Source organism: Colletotrichum costaricense (genome assembly GCF_030867565.1).
Source record: "Colletotrichum costaricense strain IMI 309622 chromosome Unknown Scaffold_10.1, whole genome shotgun sequence".
Lineage (NCBI taxonomy): Eukaryota > Fungi > Ascomycota > Sordariomycetes > Glomerellales > Glomerellaceae > Colletotrichum > Colletotrichum costaricense.
The window spans coordinates 1,078,578-1,096,022 of record NW_026848239.1 but is presented as its reverse complement, the minus strand read 5'-3'; the positions used below and the strand labels follow the sequence as shown (position 1 = coordinate 1,096,022).

Sequence of the window (17,445 nt, the reverse complement as noted above, 5' to 3'; positions counted from 1 at the left end):
GCGTCCTCTCATTTCCCCAACGACATTCGTTCTGAATACCCAACACTCTTTGGTCCTCCTTGACCTTGTTCTTCGATACCCTCATCATGGTTCGCTCAAGTGTAATCGGCCGTTTCCTGGCCGGACTGCTGCTTGCTTCCGGCGCAGCAGCTCATACCGAAGGGTGCAGCTGCTCATCTGATGGCATCCAGCGCGTCACCTACATTGTCGTCGAGATGCCCGATCAGCCCGAACAAGCAGCCTCCTCCTCGTCCTCTTTCACAACCCTAACCACCGTCCCGACGCCAACGTCCACGGAGAGGTTCACCGCGCAAGCAGCGCACGTAATCGAGGATATCCCAGCCTACGAGCCCCTCGCCGTCAAGCCCGAGACCCTTCGTCCAGCTGTAAACACAACACACACCTTTGGCGCCACCGCCGCTCCCGGCATCGACACCAAAGACCCCATCAACATCGTCCCGGCCACAAATGTCTCGCTCTACTACGCGGCCACGGACACGGAGGAACAAGGTTCCATCGACATGAAGCTCGCATTCAAGAACCCCGCCGTGGTCCTCGAGCATGTCGACGCCGTCAGCAACGTCGCGTGCGGAGATGACGAGCTCACCGTCTCCTTTTCCTCCGCCGACGCCTTTAACGAGGCTGTCAAGGACTGGTCCGACTCTGCCGAAGAAGGATTTATCCTCATCACCAACCACATGGGCAACTGCGATGCCGAATTTGAACGGGGCTTCTTCCTCGCAACGGGCTTGACCTCCAGCAAGGGCGACCTATCTATCACGGTCGCAGCTTCAAAGGAGGAGCTCACCAACATCGCCGGCGAGTGCGAAATGTCCTTCACTTCCCTGCCGGCTGCCACGCTCTCCAAGCGCCTCACCCTCGACCCGTCCGTCTCCCTCTCCTTCGCCGAGGGCATCGCCGAGAACACGGTCCTTTATAGCGACGGGCAGTACGTCAACATCACGGCCGACGAGGCCTGGTTCAGCTCCAAGATCACCTTCTCCGGCTACCTAAAGTACAACTTCTGGGGCTTCAAACTGCAGGCTCTGTACTTTGACCTAGACACGACCTTTGACTCGGCCGTTGGCGTCTCGGTCGACGTCGCCGCCTCCTACAGCCACGCGCTCAAGTACGCCCCGGACGCGTTATCCTACTCCCTCGTATCCGTCCCCGGTATCGTCGAGCTCGGTCCGGGCGTGGCTTTCGCTGTGGGCTTAGACTTTGACGTCTCTGCTGCCGTCGGCGTCACGGCGGGGCTGAGCGTGAGTCTGCCAGCGGGCAACGTTCATCTCGACCTCCTGCACGGGGAGAAGTCGTCGGCGAGTGGATGGGAGCCAAAGTACAGCAGCTACGCCAACATCACCGAGTCGGCTGATGTGCGCGTCGACGCCTCAGCGGACGTTACCGTGCAGCTGGCGTTCAAGTTGCTCGGCGGACTGGTCGATCTCAGCTCCGGCATCACGGCGACGCCAGGGTTCGATAACGTGTTCAAGCTGCGCGGGGAGCAGAATCTGGGGGTCAGCGGTAGCGTTGGCGGCAGCAGCAGCAGCAGCACTATCGGGGGCGGTAACTTTACGAGTAAGCCGGCCGAGGTGGCACAAGTTAGTGTGGATGTGCCCAAGGACGGGTTGATCTGCGCCGAGAAGAATGGGGTCGAGTTTGCGACGGACTTCTACTTCAACTTGACTGGCTTCGCAACAAAGTGGTGGAGCGGCGAGCTTTACAGTACCCGGGTGCCGCTTTGGGATCTGTGTTACAGCTTCTGAGGTGCTTCACACCAGTGGTGACGTGCTCTTGGCATGTCTTACGACTTCCCCTTTCTACATTCATGATGTATACTAAATAGTACCTTAATACCTATTTACCTTGTTCGTACTTACGCAGTATGGTGGGACTCCTGTTCAAGGGTCTCTAAGTTCTTCTTCTTGCTTTACGCAAGAAAACTGCATGAAATCATCGAGTTATGTCCACGTCTACTTTTCATCGAAGACTCTCTCAATGTTGCTCAAGCCTAACCACGAACGCAGACTTCGATGGCATAATATGGGTCTACGATGAGTATATGCCGCACCAAGACGTGATCAACGCGGGTTTCGCAGACGATCACGAGTTCCAGAGCCACAGAAAGCGAGCGGCAGATGCGAGGGGGATTCCAAGAATAGACGCCCCTCTACTTGGGGGCGGGGAGAAAGACAAGAACCCGACGTGATCTGCCGCCCGCCTCTCAAAAAAGAACGAAGACCGAAACCGGGACGGAAAAGGAGCCTGGTCTTGGTTCAACTCCCGGCCCAAGATGATTGGGTCCGGACTTGAGGTGGAATCTTCCCTCACTGTCAAGGACACTCGAGTCGATCGTTCGGAATAGTTCTCAAACCCCCACAATCCACCATCACATCAGTCGAGCCGCTGGCTGGACCTCTGTGGCCCCTCCCTCCTCCCCGCCGCTCCGGCCCAGGGTTGTGGTTCCCCCCGTCCACTGTAAATCAAGCTTACTATGGTGATATTGGAGCTTATTTGCTGTTAATGTTTAAAAAATTCTTATTCCTCCTAGGCCGTGCTCTCTTTACCCCCTTTTTCTTCTATGTGGTGAGGTTGTGTACCGGGGTGTGGTGTTTCAGGAGTCTGACATCCCGAGTTACGGATGGCACATGACGTTTATTCGTCCATCGGATGAGCTGGAAGAACTTGGGTTGAGCGTCACCTAACAACTTTGAGTTGGCAGTCTGACAGCCAAGGGGAACCCCAGACGGACGTTTTGGAGGTGGGCTTGGCGCAGTGCGTGTTGAGCTTTTTCTGTCTTTGCTCATAGTTCAGATGGATGTTGTCAACCTGAGCAAACTTGCCAAGAGTATTTGACGTGGTAGTTGAAGGAATAGAATGCCCCTTTGGCCAAGACTTAGCCAAGACCTTTTTCTGGAGGGATGTTGAGACAAACCGAACTCCTGAGACTGCTGAAATGCGACTCCGCGAAACTTTTGTGGAGCAGTCTCCGTGGTGGAGCTTTGAATGTCAACTTCAGCCAAGACCAACCCACAACCTTTCCGCCATCAACAACAAGGGCTTCAATTTGCCTGTCACTTTGACGGTCACTTCGCCATAATACACCGAGGCGCCGGGGAGTTTAGACGTTGGAGGAAGGGTCGATCTGAGAGGCCGCTCCGAGAGTCTGGCACATGCCATGGTTAGAGAATGGTGACTCGGATCCGTTGATCCAATGGTGGTTTGTTTCACGAGGGTTCTTCCCTGAGGCTCATGGGATGATGGTATTGGCATCATACTCCATGGTCCGTCACATTGTGACCCACGGGCGGCTGGAGTTCAGCGCAAGAATACCAGATGATGGCGCAAAGACAGGGGGAACATATGGGGTAGGCAGACCTTAATTGTGAGGTGAAATCGACTGGCAAGTTGGGATATAAAGCATGGCTTCTTGGCCGCTGGTGATAACGATTACTCTACTTCTTCACCCTCACCTCAGTCCATCCATCACCAAGCTCTTCTCCTTCTCCTTTTTCCCTTGAGCCAGTCTCATTCTCTTCAACACTACTCGGGCAGTAGTTGTTCTTTCACGTGTACTTTATTCTCTTTCCATTCTCACCTTCTCTTTACTACCATATCTCTCTCTTCTCCCTACACTTCAATATGAAGTTCTCCACAGCAGCCATTGCCCTTCTAGCCGGCGTCGTCGCCGCGGCGCCCGCCTCCGAAGTCTCACGCAGCCGCGAGCGCCGCGCCGGAGGCAGCGAACTCATCCAGCAGCTCCAGTCCACCTTTGACCGCAATAACCCGAACGGCACCCCCGCCGCGGCCGGAGACCCGGACGACCTCAACGGTGATGGTGTCATCAACGTCTTCGAGGCAGGAGCCCAAGCCAGCAAGCGTAAGCGCGGTGGTGGCGGTAACGGTGGCCAGCAGGCTGCTGGTGCCGGTGCTGGGGGCAATGGTGCCCAGGCCAAGGGTGGCAATGCCGGCGGTAACGCCAACAACCAGAACAATGCCGGCAATGCTGCGGACGAAGAGGACGCCGCGGCTGGCAACGGTGCTGCCGCTGACGACGGGGAAGATGCAGCTGCCGGTAACGGCAATGCCAATGCAGGCAACGGAAACGCGGCCGCAGACGATGAGGATGCGGCTGCCGGCAACGGCGGCGCTGCTGCGGATGACGAAGAAGACGCTGCTGCTGGCAACGGCAATGCCGGTAATGCGAACGCCGGTAACGCCAATGCTGGAGCCGGCAACGCGAAGGCTGGCAAGAACAAGAACGCCGGTAACGGTGCTGCCAACAACGCTGGCAACGCCAACAATGCTGGAAATGCTGCTGCTGGCAACGGTGCTGCCGCTGACGACGAGGAGGACGCGGCCGCCGGCAACGCTGGCAATGCCGCCAACAACAACAACGCAGGCAACGCAGCCGCCGAGGAGGATGCCGCAGCTGGAAATGCCAACGCCGGGAACGCAAACGCCGGTAATGCCAACGCTGGAGCAGGAAACGCAAAGGCTGGCAAGAACAAGAACGCCGCCAACGGCGCTGCCAACAACGCCGGTAACAATGCCGGCAACGCCAACAACAACAACAACGCTGGCAATGCGGCTGATGAAGAAGACGCTGCCGCTGGCAATGCAGGCAACGCCGCCGATGAGGAAGACGCCGCCGCTGGAAATGGCAACGCTGCTGCCGATGACGAGGATGCTGCTGCCGGCAACGGAAACGCGAACGCAGGCAATGCGAACGCTGGAGCTGGAAACGCAAAGGCCGGCAAGAACAAGAATGCTGGCAACGCCAACAACAACGCCGGTAATGCCGGCAATGCCGCCGATGAGGAGGACGCCGCGGCAGACAACGGAAACGCCGCTGATGAAGAAGATGCTGCCGCCGGCAACGGCAACGCTGCTGACGAGGACGCCGCTGCCGGTGGCGCCGCGAACAACGGGACTGCCAACGCCGGCGCTGCTGCCGGCGGTGCTGGTGCGGGCAAGGCTAACAAGGCGAGCAAGGCCAAGGCCTCTCGCAACGGCCGCTCTCTCAACCTCTACGCCGCGCGCAACATTGCGCGCGGCCGTCCCTCCCGGCGCACGTAACTTCTCTTGGGGTGCTGAGGAGTCTGTCTTTCATGCCGCTGCTGGTGGTAAAGGGGACTCTGATGACCTAGACAATCCCAAAGGCGCCGGTGATGACTCTGAACAGACTGGTGGGCCAAAGGGCACAGGCAAAGGCAAGGGCAAGGGCAAGAACAGGTCGAAAGGCAAGTCTTCGTCGTATTCGTCTAGGAAAGGCGACGAGGGCGGAAATGGGCCTGGGAAGGGTGGCCGACCTGATCGGTCTGGCGATGGCCTCAGGGTGGAAGAAAGTCCCGCAATGATCGGTCGCCCTGATGGTCCTGGGTCTGGGCTTGGATTTGCTGAGTTGTCCGAGTTTTTTGAGATTCGGTGTGATGAGTGAAGAAAATAAAATGGTAATTTAAAACTGGCGTAGCGTTTTCTTGGTCGGTAATGTGAGGGAATACCTGTCTTTACAGTTCTATACCTAATTCAATGAGATGGGGTGATACCATTAATCGAGTACGAGCCGATATGTGCCAAATGTCGCCTAATGCCTATTGGCGTGGTTATCTCAAGATTGAGTAGAAGATGGCTTACATGAAAGGGTCATGTTGGATCTCTGGAATAGGGACATGCATGGAGTCAGCGTTTGACCAATTGAAATCTTAGTCGCTAAGCTACAATTGAGGCCACTCTAATTTGTGTATTGACTGTAATTTAGTTGTGAAGTCAGACCATCCATTTCAACCATTAGGCCTAACGTCACGAACCGGACTATGCGTGCGGGATTGTGGACCGACCTAAGTAACTACATGTAGTAATCAGTTACCAAGGATCGCGATTCTAGCCTGGATCAGTCAACATACATTAGCTTTTCCGAAGTTGCCGCTGCTATACCGTCGACCGGAGCTGCAGGTCCGGCTTCGAGTTCGCCACGGCCCGCCGAGACATAGCAAAGTGGGACCGGGCGCCGGACGGCTCCAAGACTTCTATGACGATGTTGTTGCGTCAATCTTTTCGACGTCACTAACTGGTCACCTAATATCCGAATTACAAACCACTTACTTCCCATATGAGATCTGAATGCACGTTGTATAAGATTCAAGAAGAAGACCGTCGCACTCACTAATTAGACTTAAAATTACCTTATAGACAAGATACCCCTGATCATCAACCGAAGACCACCACGCTAGAATTATACCCAAAGTACCTTGGAGAAGAGAAGAGAAACAGAAGCTCCTCAGACAATAGTAGAAGAGAGAAAAGGCTCACAAAACCACCGCCATGAGTTCACAAAGCTCAGTCTTTCAGCTAAGCGGCACATGCAACAACTACGACTGGGGCAAAAAGGGTCGCGACTCGCTCGCCGCACGCCTCTGCGAAAACACCCCAAGCGGCTTCACAATAAACGACAATGAAGCCTACTCAGAAATGTGGTTCGGCGACTACCCCGACTTTCCCGCACGCGTACTGGAGACAGGCGAGCTCCTCAAGGACGTCCTAGACAAGAACAAGGAAAAACTGCTCGGCAAAAAAGTCATCACCGAGCTCGACGGCCAGCTCCCCTACCTTCCCAAGATCCTGTCCATCGCAAAAGCCCTACCCCTCCAGATCCACCCAAACAAGTCTCTCGCCAGCAAGCTCCACGAGCAGGACCCCGAAAACTTCACCGACGCCAACCACAAGCCCGAGATTGCTGTGGCACTGGGTCCGTTTGAGGTCTTTGCCGGGTTCAAGCCTCTGGACCAGATCTCGCCCGTGTTCAACATCCCTGCCCTGCGCAACCTGATCCCCGATGGGACGACTAGGTGGACCGACGAGACATTACGGGAGGTCACGCGCCGCATTCTGCTCGCCGATGAAAACACTGTCGAAAAGGCCTCAAAGGCTCTCGGCGGCACCCCGCGCGAGGAGCTGGGCGGGAACGGCTACGTGCTGGATCTTCTGCCGCGTCTGCAGGATCAGTTTGGTAAAGGCGACAACGGCATCCTGGTTGCGCTGTTGTGTATGAATTTTTTGTCGCTGGAGGCTGGCGATGCGTTGTATATCCCTGCCGATGGCATTCATGCTTATCTGTCTGGGGACATTGTGGAGTGCATGGCTCGTTCGAACAACGTCCTCAATACGGGCTTCTGTCCGCCCGGCGACAGGAACAACATTGATTTGTTCAGCAAGACGTTGACTTTCAAGGCGCATAGTAAGAATGACGTGCTTTTACCTGCGGAGAAGAGTTCTCGTGGCACACAAGGACGTACGGTCGTGTATCCGCCGCCGTTGAGCGAGTTCGACATGCTGAAGACGGATTTGGACGAGGGCAGCAAGACGGAAGCTCTGAAGGCGGGTGAAGGACCCTCGGTTGCTATCGTCACTGACGGCGAGGGGGTTTTGGAGGCGGACGGGAAGAAATTTGACGTCAAGGCTGGTCATATCTACTTTCTTGCTCCCGGCATCGAGGCCAAGTGGGAAACCAAGGGGAAGATGCAGGTCTTTACGACTGTGGTCTAATCGGCCTGGCGGTCAGACTTTCAGTAGAGGATGCACAACAGATATCACATATTTAGAATCTGAGAAATGCGACCTGATGAGGCAATGGTCTGGGTTCTCTTCATCCTGTATGATAAGTACTTTGAAACAATGGCCGCTACAGCGATAGAATTGAACTGTTCCGGCTTGAGCGGAGTGACAATTCACATGTCTCGAAGTAAGAAAGATGAGCTGAATTTGATCGTAATGTCGAATGGTCAAGTAAATTTTGCTCTTCGAATTAGACTTACGTGCTATTGGAGTATCTATTCTAACATCATTCAAAAATAAGAGTATTACACTATGTCTCCCGGACGACTATAAACGCACATTCAATTTTCTGATGCATGCATGACCGCTTATGTTTCAATCCCGTGGTCGATGATCTCTCCGTCTCGCACTCTTGACGGCACTCTCAACCGCCAAAGGTAGATCGAGATGGAAGAACGGCCTGTTGATAGCCCCAACAGCCGCGAGGTGCCGAATTCCTCCCTCTTTGGACCCCAGAACACCCTGCTCCATAGCTGATGAGGAGGAAGACTGCTCGGAATCACTTGCCACACACGCCGTCTTCGACCCCGTTGTAACAAGTTGCTGCTCGCACATCATCGGCGGCCGCCCTGCCAAATCAGCCAGACTGAAAACCGGCTCCCACCCCTCCAAATGACCCGTCCTCGGACACCCAAACCCAGACACCGACAGCGCGCGCCGCGTCCACCGGTTATGAACACCAGCAAAGTGCCACTCCACTGGCTCCGGTGCCGCCCACCTATCGAGTTGGTTCCGCAGGTCAATCAAGCCCTCCACGGCGCCCGAGTCCATGTTATTCACGGCAGCGCAGTCGAATATGACGGCCCGGAGGATCGGCTTCAGCAATGATGGGGACTCGTTATCGGTTTCAACTGTCGAAAGTGGCGGAACGGGCTCGTTCCAGGGGCGGTCGCCTGGGTGGTCGTAGTGTGGTGTCGTCGTGCGGCGGGTGGAGTGCGTGACGTGCTCGATCAAGCGGTCAACGTACTGCGCTTGGTTCAGGTAGTTGAAGCCCTCGGTGAAGCGGTAGATAAACACCCCTGGGTAGAGCTCATTGACTTGAACAGCTGGGTTGGTGCCGTCTTTGCGATCTAGCGGGAGGAACACGTCGTGTGATGCCGGGAGACGCGGCGACGGAGGGGCTTTGCCGTGGAAGAGGGTCTGCGAGCTGCTGATGGAGTGGTGGTCCGAGTCTTTGTGGTCGAGGGTGGTGCTGGTGCGGTGGTCCGGGTGCTGGTAGATGCGCGCGGCGCCGAGGAAACGGCCTTTGGAGCGGGCGAGGCGGAGGAGGAGAAGGGCTGCAGAGAGGGCTACTGTGACGTAGATGCCGTCTTCGAGGCTGGTGAAGATGGAGACGAAGACGCCAATGAAGTAGATGAAGACGTCAGGCGGTGACATGAGCCATGACTTGAAGATGTGGTCTGGAGAGGTTATGAGGTTGATCACGGCGTGGATGATGAGAGCTGCTAGGCTGGCCATGGGGATGTAATAGAGTACTGAGGTGAGAGCGTATAACGCGAGGAGGAGAATCGCTCCGTTGAAGACGCCGGCCATTGGTGTTCTCACTCCGGCTTTTGAGAGAATTGCGGTGCCGCCGAAGGAGCCTGTCGAAGAGTATGCGCCTAAGAAGGGGCCGAATAGGTTGGTGCATCCGATTGAGATAAGTTCCTGAGATGGCTGGACAGTATAGTTGTTGATGCGACCAAAGGACTTGCCGATAGCAATGTGCTCAATGACAAGAATGATGACCGTAGCCGGTAGATCTGGCAGCAGCGCCGAGATCAGCTTTGTATTTAAAGAAGGCGGGCCAGCGTGTGTGAAGCCTTTGGGCAGTGTCCCTGTTATACGGAACTTGTGCTCCCCGTTCTCTAGCCCACGGTTCACCAAAAAGCTGATAAGTGTGTATAGCAAGATAGTAAAAGTCATGCGCAGCGAGCAGAGCATCTCCCACATACGCTTCCGCTTAGGCTGCGACCTGGCCATGCGCTCCGTGTACCACTTGATGGCAGCCAGCAGCACCAGAGCCGTCAGCCCGATGGCGGCATCGAGCTTAACGCGGGGCAGACCACGGGCCGTGTTGATGAAGACGCGATAAGCGGCCTCTTTGGAGTTGACGCCGTCGATGCCGAGGAGGGATGGAATCTGGCTGAGGGTGATTGTGATGGCGGCGCCGGTGACGAATGCGGAGATGGCAACGTGGGGGATGAACTCGATGATCCAGTCGAGGCGGAGAAGACCGAAGACGAGGAGGACGGCACCGGCAAGGAAGGCAAGGGTTTTGGAAATTTCTTCTGGTTGGAATTCGCCAGGGTGTTCTTCGAGGACTTTGGCGCTGACTTTGCCGACGAGGAGGGAGACGACGGCGGTTGCCTGTTATACAGTCAGTATGAAATTGTCACAAGGATGTGACACTATGAGCATCTTACTCCTATCGCAATATCCTTGGAGGTTCCGAATATCCAGTAAAGAGCTGCACCAGTGAATGATGTGTAAAGTCCATATTCAGGACTTAGGCGGGCGAGGAGGGCATAGGCCATAGCTTGTGGGATGACGACGAGACCAAGTGTGACACCTAAGTAAGGGATTGTTAGTTGATGCCGCCAAGTTGCCTGGCCTGGAACTCCGGAAGTGCTTACCCGCAATAGCATCTGAGATGAGCCAGCGAGTGTTGTATCTCAAAATCCATTTCGTGAAGGGAAATAGGCTTTTGACATAACGAGCTGATCCTTCTTTTGTTGGTACTTGCTCCAACAGCCACTCCTTTACTGTGGGATCCTCTTCATAGTACGGTTCGTATGGAGAAATGGCGTTGACAACGTGGTCGTGGAGTTCTTGTGTCTGGTGGCGGGTGCTGGCTTCAAGATCGATACCGAGAATCTTTGCGAGAAACGCACCAGCTTTGCTGGCCGCCATATTGGATACAAATATGCTTGCTGCTATTGGATGTTGGGTGCTTATGCTAATTGGAGAGTATGGTTGATAGTTTCCAATGTCGTTTCAAAAGACTAGATGTCAAGCCGTTGATAGCTGTCACTCGATGTAGAGGAAGCAAAGATCGTCACCGTTCAGATGGAAAGGGCCGAGCGAAGACAGTGTACCTAAGTATGAACCGAAAGAATACATGGGTTGGTTATAGGACAGAGACAACGGCTGTCTCGAGAGGCAAAGACCGACCGCTTTACAAGAAGCCGCACCGCCAGCCGCCTTGGCGCCCGAGACTTATCGAAGGTCGGACAAGGGGGAAGCTAGCTTGGCAGCAGACCGGGGAAGATAATCCTTACGTTATGGGGCCTTGACACGGCGAGCTAGAACAAGTTTCCTCGGGTCTTCTTTGAGTGAAGTACAGGCAGTATCTGGGCCAGGTCTAGTTCTTTGCTCGTCCCGGGCACTTTCATGTTGACTAACATCATAACATGACACTGACGCGATGCGAGACATGAGAGGAAAACCTGGAGGGAAGAAATTCAGATTCTCGGGCATCTAGTCAGCATCCTCAACAAGCCATCACGGCAGTGGCAGAGATTTCGTGGGGAGGGCGGGTCCCGTTCCCACGATGCCGGCGTTGACTAGACTCTCTCGGCGACCAAAGATGATGGCCTAGAGGCTAGTGCCCTAGATGTGGATCACGAACATGAACGGTGGAGCAAGACTTGACTTGTGTCGCCGACGTGGATGATGCGAATGATAACGCGTTGGCACGCCCGCAAAGTGCTGTCGACGGTGAGTGATGGTTGTCCTTTTTTGGTCACCGGCCGATAGCCGTCCCGGAAGAGGCTGGGTGGCGCGGGTATCGGTCCTCGGCGGGCGGGATCCACGATGGGGAACCGGCGCGGCCCCGTTTGTCGGGGATCAATGAAGGTCACGCTTCCTTGTCTTACGGTGGTAAGAGTATTAAAGTTGCCGCTTCACGGCTGTTTTATTCTTCTCTTGGCATTGAGTTCATGCGGCTCTGGCGACTGGAGCACGTCTCGTCGCCAACGACTGCGATGGTCCTCAGTCAGCTGTCGTCAAATCTCATGAGGAATAGCACCCTTACTAAGGTACAGGGATATGGGAACATTCCTGATTCTAGATGTTTCAACAAAGTCGTGACGTTCCAATAGAGACAAAAAGATAAGATCCCGGTCTACTACTCTACTACCGGCACTCGGTCGGTTTCCACTACGGCGGCATATGGAGTCAACTACGGTGACGTCGGTTGCCGTCAAAGGCGGTGTCGTCCTGTTGAAGCACCGGCCACATGATTTGGCTCATCAAAGGCTATGCCTTCTTTAGTCAGAACCTTTGTTGGTTGGCAGGCGTGGCACTCTGCGCTAGTACAACTTACCATCTCGCGATATTGTGAGTACCTATCCAATCGCTCTTATTTCCAAACCGTGCTTTTGTGAACCAAATCACAGTCTGTATCTGGCTGTCATGAAGTTGAGGGTGACAGGAACAAGAATCAGTTCTACCTTAGCTTGTCGATCAGACTACTTAGATGACAACCCTCTCGGAAGTCGGCAGTCCCATTCCGAGATGCAAACATCTCGCAACATTGGCTCAATGGTCTAGAGGTATGATTCTCGCTTTGGGTTCCGACGTCTGTCTACTCTGCGAGAGGCCCCGGGTTCGATCCCCGGTTGAGCCCCTTCATTTTGCTTTTTTGCATCATTGAATTATGCCATGTTTGCTTGGTTGATGCCGTGGTATTTGTAGTGTTCTCGCGGGCTTGGAGAAAGTTTGGAGTCGTGAATTACACGCGGGATCGGCACGGAGCGTAAGTGGGTCCAAGCATCGGCCTTCACCCCGGCTAAGTCCGACAACGTTGTTCAGCCCGAGACTCTGCTGTTCCTTGACCTCTTCGCCTTTACCGGAGCCCGGAGTTGGACGAAGTTCGCTGTCGCCTGAAAAAAAGCATATATCGAATGATCTGTCACCATCCATCACGCGAGCCTAAGATCGGATATGCGTGGGAAGTCAGAATCGATACGTGGCTCACGAGCCTTGCACGACATGAGCTAGCTGTCAGCCCCGAGTCTATCCATCCGAGCTAGAGCGTCAGTTTCAGGGGGGCGCGTCCGGGCCTTCGGATGGTCTTCATCGAGAACCGTCACTAGCTTGAAGCGCCACTCGAAAAGATCACCAAGAGGCGTCCGTCATCCTTCAACTGAACGGGTGTGTTGATATGCCGGCGGCAAATAAACCTCGCGATTGACATTAGCTGCCACCGAGGAAATTATTGCGAAGGGATTATTGCCAGCTCCTTACAGGCTCACCAAACAATTTTCGAGCCCATTCGTGTAACCTCAAATGCAAATGTTGACAAGGAGAATTATTGACCATTGCCTTTTTCATGTCCGTGGGGAAACACACGTTCGTGCCGGCGCGCCTTGGCAGTCCATGTTGCTACAGCAGCCTGCACCTCTCGACCTTAACAGCGAGCGGCATAGATGCTATGCACTTGCATTGCGGCCTGCTCATGTTCTGTTCGATCCCGCGCCGAGGGTGCGTGCTGGGCTGGCTGTGGATATCTTGAAGGCGGTCTCCATGGGGGATGGGGGTCATCTCCAGATGCCAAGAACACCGGACTCTGCGATTTCCGCTATTTTCGATGATACCCCCTTAATGGCACAGTTGGCTCTGACTTACGATAGCCGAATGTGCAGCTTGCAAATGCATGCACGGGTCCAGAAGCCTCGCAGCCAAACCGATTCTTCGGGTCACCCGATGCGCACTCCGTCAATCGACTTGGCGATGCTTGATCCTTTCCGACCAAAGCAACATAGAGCAATGAGATCTTGAGGCCCTCCGCGGAAAGTGGGGGAGGATGTCATAGTTTCTGCAGGAGTAGCTGCCTTTTCCTATACGCGCTGACCTTACACAGTTCATCCGATCACTGCGAGAAGTGCTATTCTAAGGTTCTAGACTCTCTCCCTACGGCGCAAAGAAGAGTGCACTCTCGAGTCACGAAGCCTGAGCCATAACCCAGGGAACACATCTGGGCTTCCGCTCCTATGTATGTTCGGACAGTCTTGGCCATGGACGACAAGGCGGCGATAGCCTGGATGCCCAGGCGACGCCACTCGGGTGTTTTTCTCCCATCATGATGGGGAATACGGATACAGGCCAAAACCTTGGTCACTACAACGGCATATATAAGCCATCATCACCTGGTAACCTATTGATGTTGGATCACCAGGCCAAGCTTCGTCTCTGAAACGATACCCAGCTTCCCTCGCGTCGAATTCCCTTCCCTCCCCTTCACTCTCTTGACAAGATGTTCTTCCGAGCTTCTCACCTCGTGGCGGCGATGGCCCTCTTTGAAGGGTCATCTGCAAAGGACTGGTTGAGTCCCGAGTACAAGTACTTTTACCAGTTTCCTCTGCCGATTCCGCCGGTGAAGCAGCCCAAGATGTGAGATATGCAGCCCCTAATCCTTGACTAGCATACTGATGACAACCAAGGTCGATCACGAACCCGGTCACAAACAAGCAGATCGATTACTACGAGGTCGACATCGTTCCATTCAAGCAGCAGGTCTATCCCAACAAGGGACCGGCCTCGCTTGTGGGCTATGATGGCATCTCTCCTGGTCCTACCTTCTTGGTGCCCAGGGGACGGGAGACGGTTGTCAGATTCACCAACAAGGCTGTTCTGCCGAGTGCGGTGCATCTCCACGGTTCGCCTTCTGTAAGTCTCTCGAGCCCCATCATATCTTGCCACTTGTTTAATGCCATGTCAGAGGGCACCTTGGGACGGGTGGGCGGAGGATCGCATTCAGCCTGGCCAGTACAAGGATTACTACTACCCCAACAGCCAGAGTGGACGCTTCCTGTGGTACCATGACCACGCGATGGATATCGTAAGTTTCTCAGGCCTTGTCTTGGTCTCATCCAGCTGACCACGAATGTCAGACTGCCGTCAACGCATACTTTGGTCAGGCCGGTGCCTACATCATCCAGGATCCCGCAGAGGATGCTCTCGGTCTCCCCACCGGATACGGCGTAAACGATATCCCTCTCGTCTTGTCATCTAAGCAATACAACAATGACGGTTCTCTCTTCTCTCCCGCTGGCGAGACCGACAGCCTTTGGGGCGACGTTATCCATGTCAACGGCCAACCCTGGCCCTTCTTCAAGGTCGAACCCCGCAAGTACCGCCTACGCTTCCTGAACTCCGCCGTCTCACGATCCTTCATCCTCTACTTCCAGCGCCAGACCGGCGGCGCCAACATTCCTTTCCAAGTCATCGCCTCCGATGCAGGCCTCCTCACGGGCCCCATCACATCCTCCACCCTGACTATCTCCATGGCCGAGCGCTGGGAGGTCGTCTTCGATTTCAGCCAGTTTGCGGGCCAAAACATTACGCTCCGCAACCAGGACGACGTCGGTAAGGATAAGGACTACGGCTTCACCAACCAGGTGATGCGATTCGTCGTCAGCAAGCCCGCCGTTGTCGACAATGCCGTCGTTCCCGCCAACCTCCGCAACGTCCCCTTCCCGCCGTCGCAGGGCAACGGCGTCGACCGCAAGTTCCTGTTCCACCGCCAGGGCGGCGGCTGGAAGATCAACGGTGTCGGCTTCAGCGACGTCAAGAACCGCATTCTTGCCAACGTGCCTCGCGGCAAGGTCGAGATTTGGGAGTTTGAGAACGGCGGCGGCGGCTGGACGCATCCCATCCACGTGCACCTCGTCGACTTCCGCGTCCTCAGCCGCACGAAGGCGAAGAGACCCGTCCTTCCATATGAGGCCGCTGGCCTGAAGGATGTGGTTTGGCTTGACGCTGGTGAGGTAGTCCGCGTTGAGGCGCATTATGCTCCATGGGATGGCGTGTACATGTTCCACTGCCATAACCTCATCCATGAGGACCACGAGATGATGGCGGCATTCAACGTGACGGCCCTAGCCGATTTCGGATACAACGAGACTTCCTTTGCCGACCCAATGGAGGCTAGATGGAGAGCTGTTCCGGTTACAGCTACGGCTTTTAGCGCTGATGCTATTACGCAGAAAGTGCAGTTCATGGCATCGCTTCAACCTTACAACAATGTTGATGAGGTCACAACGAGGCTGGATCAGTACTGGTCCACTCGTGGCGGCGTCAAGATGAGACGTGTGAAGAGAGCTGCACAGGCTGCTATTGATGGACCTCAGTAGATGATCTGAGGTTGACTCTCCTAGATTCATGTAAGATATTGTGTGAAAATCATGTACATCCGACGAGGTGGGCCGAGGAAGAGCAGAGGGGATACTTTCACTTGTAAAACTTTACTACTTGTACTGTACTTTTGGCATTCGAACTTGTATTTCATACTTAGGTAATCATAGAAACTTGTAAACCAGTAACGACAAATGCACTTGTACATTGCCTCAGGCAGTTTATTCGTCGATAGGTGGTTGTGGGCTTTTCTTTGCTCTCTTCGCCTCACTGCGAAAGAATCCTTTCGTTTTTGGCTGAATGAATGCTGAGACATCTGAAATCGCAAATGGCACGAAATTGGCGAGTATACAAAATAGGTCAGTCCATTGCGAGATTGAATTATCGTCCTCTATGTACTTTCCATGACTTATTTAACTTCAAGGGTTGCTGAGCAATAAGAATGATACTAGTTCTCCAAACATCGGCCAAGTCCCACAAAACGAGAATTACCAACTTCAACACAAGTTCCTGTGCATCGTTGCACAAGAACGCTTGAATCCAACGAATGGCAGCAAATTTGACATTGACCCTCACACGAGTGCAATGAGATTGGAGCAAGCCCTGCAACGAACTAGCACTGATGCACGCTAGACCCTCGGGCGCTGTTGCAGAACCAAACATTGGGATCATTGAGCATGTAGCCGACGTCAAGGTTGCCATTCTCGATGGTTCCGGCGACATAGTGACCACAAGCGCTCGTGATAGTCGAGAGACCCGCAGCGAAGCTAGCCTCGGTGATGCGGCCACTGCCAGGCCCACGGCCGCAAAGGAACACGACAACGTTGCCGCTAATCTTGTACCACGCGAGGCCAGGTCCAACGTCGGACTGGCCGCCTGCAGCATTGATATCGTTCTTGATCTGTTGGACGGCGCGGTCACAGTCGATGTTGTTCAAGAAGTTGCCGCAGCCGCACCACACTGTGGCCGCACGCTCGAAGAGCTCGCTGGGGGCCGGAGAGCGGCGGACCCGAGAGAGGCCAGGCCGCTTCACGGCTCGCGCCTGAGTGCCAGCCGAGGCAAGGCCGGCCACAGTGATAGGATTGGGGTCTTTGACGTGGACCTCATTGCCTGACTCGTCGTAGTAGGCTAGATAGGTGCCGTCGGTTGCGCCCTCGGGGATTCTGAAGGCTGCTGAAGCGGCGGCGAGAGCTGCAACGAGAGAAAGAGATAGATGCATTGCAAGGGATTTAGATTGAGGCTTGAAATTCAAGATTTTGATGGAGTGGACTGAGGAGTCGAGATCGATTGTTGTCTTCTGAATTATCAGTAGGCTCACAGTCTGAAAAGCAGGTTCCAGTCGTGTCCTTTTATATTCAGATCGAAGAGCCTTCTTGGCTTCTTTCCCCATCATCCCTCAGCTTCGCAACTCTAAGCAGCTCCTGAGGATGCCTCTACGGCCCAGCCTAGGCGAGGCTTCTCCCCCACTTCGCTTCATCAATGTAACATTCGCTTCTTGAAAGCAACGATAGCCTCATTTCAGCCGGGCGATATACCCTGCGCGATGTCGCTGCAGTTGAGTTGTCAACTAATACGTCTCCCAAGCTTCACAGCGAAGACTTAGACGAGTCACTCGCTCCAACTCGCATTCAGACCCACAAGGAGACTTCAAGCTAAAGACTAGGTAGAGGAACAAAAATTACAGGCCATGATTGGACCCGCAGCACGAGAAAT

The 17,445-nt window shown here is 54.5% G+C and overlaps 6 protein-coding genes across 6 annotated transcripts; 4 read left to right on the top strand and 2 right to left on the bottom strand.

Moving 5' to 3' along the window:
- Nucleotides 1-86: 86 nt before the first annotated feature.
- CCOS01_09968 (uncharacterized protein) lies at nucleotides 87-1,766 on the top strand (the record flags this gene model as incomplete). The annotated part of the gene is made up of 1 exon (XM_060458125.1): nucleotides 87-1,766. The coding sequence occupies one exon, from the start codon at nucleotides 87-89 to the stop codon at nucleotides 1,764-1,766; it is 1,680 nt and encodes a 559-aa protein (XP_060311290.1).
- A 2,657-nt stretch (nucleotides 1,767-4,423) lies between these two features.
- Nucleotides 4,424-5,440, top strand: CCOS01_09967 (uncharacterized protein; the record flags this gene model as incomplete). The annotated part of the gene is made up of 1 exon (XM_060458124.1): nucleotides 4,424-5,440. The coding sequence occupies one exon, from the start codon at nucleotides 4,424-4,426 to the stop codon at nucleotides 5,438-5,440; it is 1,017 nt and encodes a 338-aa protein (XP_060311289.1).
- An 884-nt stretch (nucleotides 5,441-6,324) lies between these two features.
- CCOS01_09966 (phosphomannose isomerase type I) lies at nucleotides 6,325-7,545 on the top strand (the record flags this gene model as incomplete). The annotated part of the gene is made up of 1 exon (XM_060458123.1): nucleotides 6,325-7,545. The coding sequence occupies one exon, from the start codon at nucleotides 6,325-6,327 to the stop codon at nucleotides 7,543-7,545; it is 1,221 nt and encodes a 406-aa protein (XP_060311288.1).
- Nucleotides 7,546-7,929: 384 nt separating this feature from the next.
- CCOS01_09965 (sulfate permease) lies at nucleotides 7,930-10,506 on the bottom strand (the record flags this gene model as incomplete). Its single annotated transcript, XM_060458122.1, has 3 exons — nucleotides 7,930-9,963; nucleotides 10,020-10,165; nucleotides 10,230-10,506. The coding sequence occupies 3 exons, from the start codon at nucleotides 10,504-10,506 to the stop codon at nucleotides 7,930-7,932; spliced, it is 2,457 nt and encodes an 818-aa protein (XP_060311287.1).
- Nucleotides 10,507-13,852: 3,346 nt separating this feature from the next.
- CCOS01_09964 (multicopper oxidase) lies at nucleotides 13,853-15,731 on the top strand (the record flags this gene model as incomplete). Its single annotated transcript, XM_060458121.1, has 4 exons — nucleotides 13,853-13,989; nucleotides 14,040-14,265; nucleotides 14,318-14,437; nucleotides 14,490-15,731. 4 exons carry the CDS (start codon nucleotides 13,853-13,855, stop codon nucleotides 15,729-15,731), a joined length of 1,725 nt encoding a protein of 574 aa, XP_060311286.1.
- Nucleotides 15,732-16,345: 614 nt separating this feature from the next.
- CCOS01_09963 (uncharacterized protein) lies at nucleotides 16,346-16,951 on the bottom strand (the record flags this gene model as incomplete). The annotated part of the gene is made up of 1 exon (XM_060458120.1): nucleotides 16,346-16,951. The coding sequence occupies one exon, from the start codon at nucleotides 16,949-16,951 to the stop codon at nucleotides 16,346-16,348; it is 606 nt and encodes a 201-aa protein (XP_060311285.1).
- Between the last annotated feature and the right edge of the window lie 494 nt (nucleotides 16,952-17,445).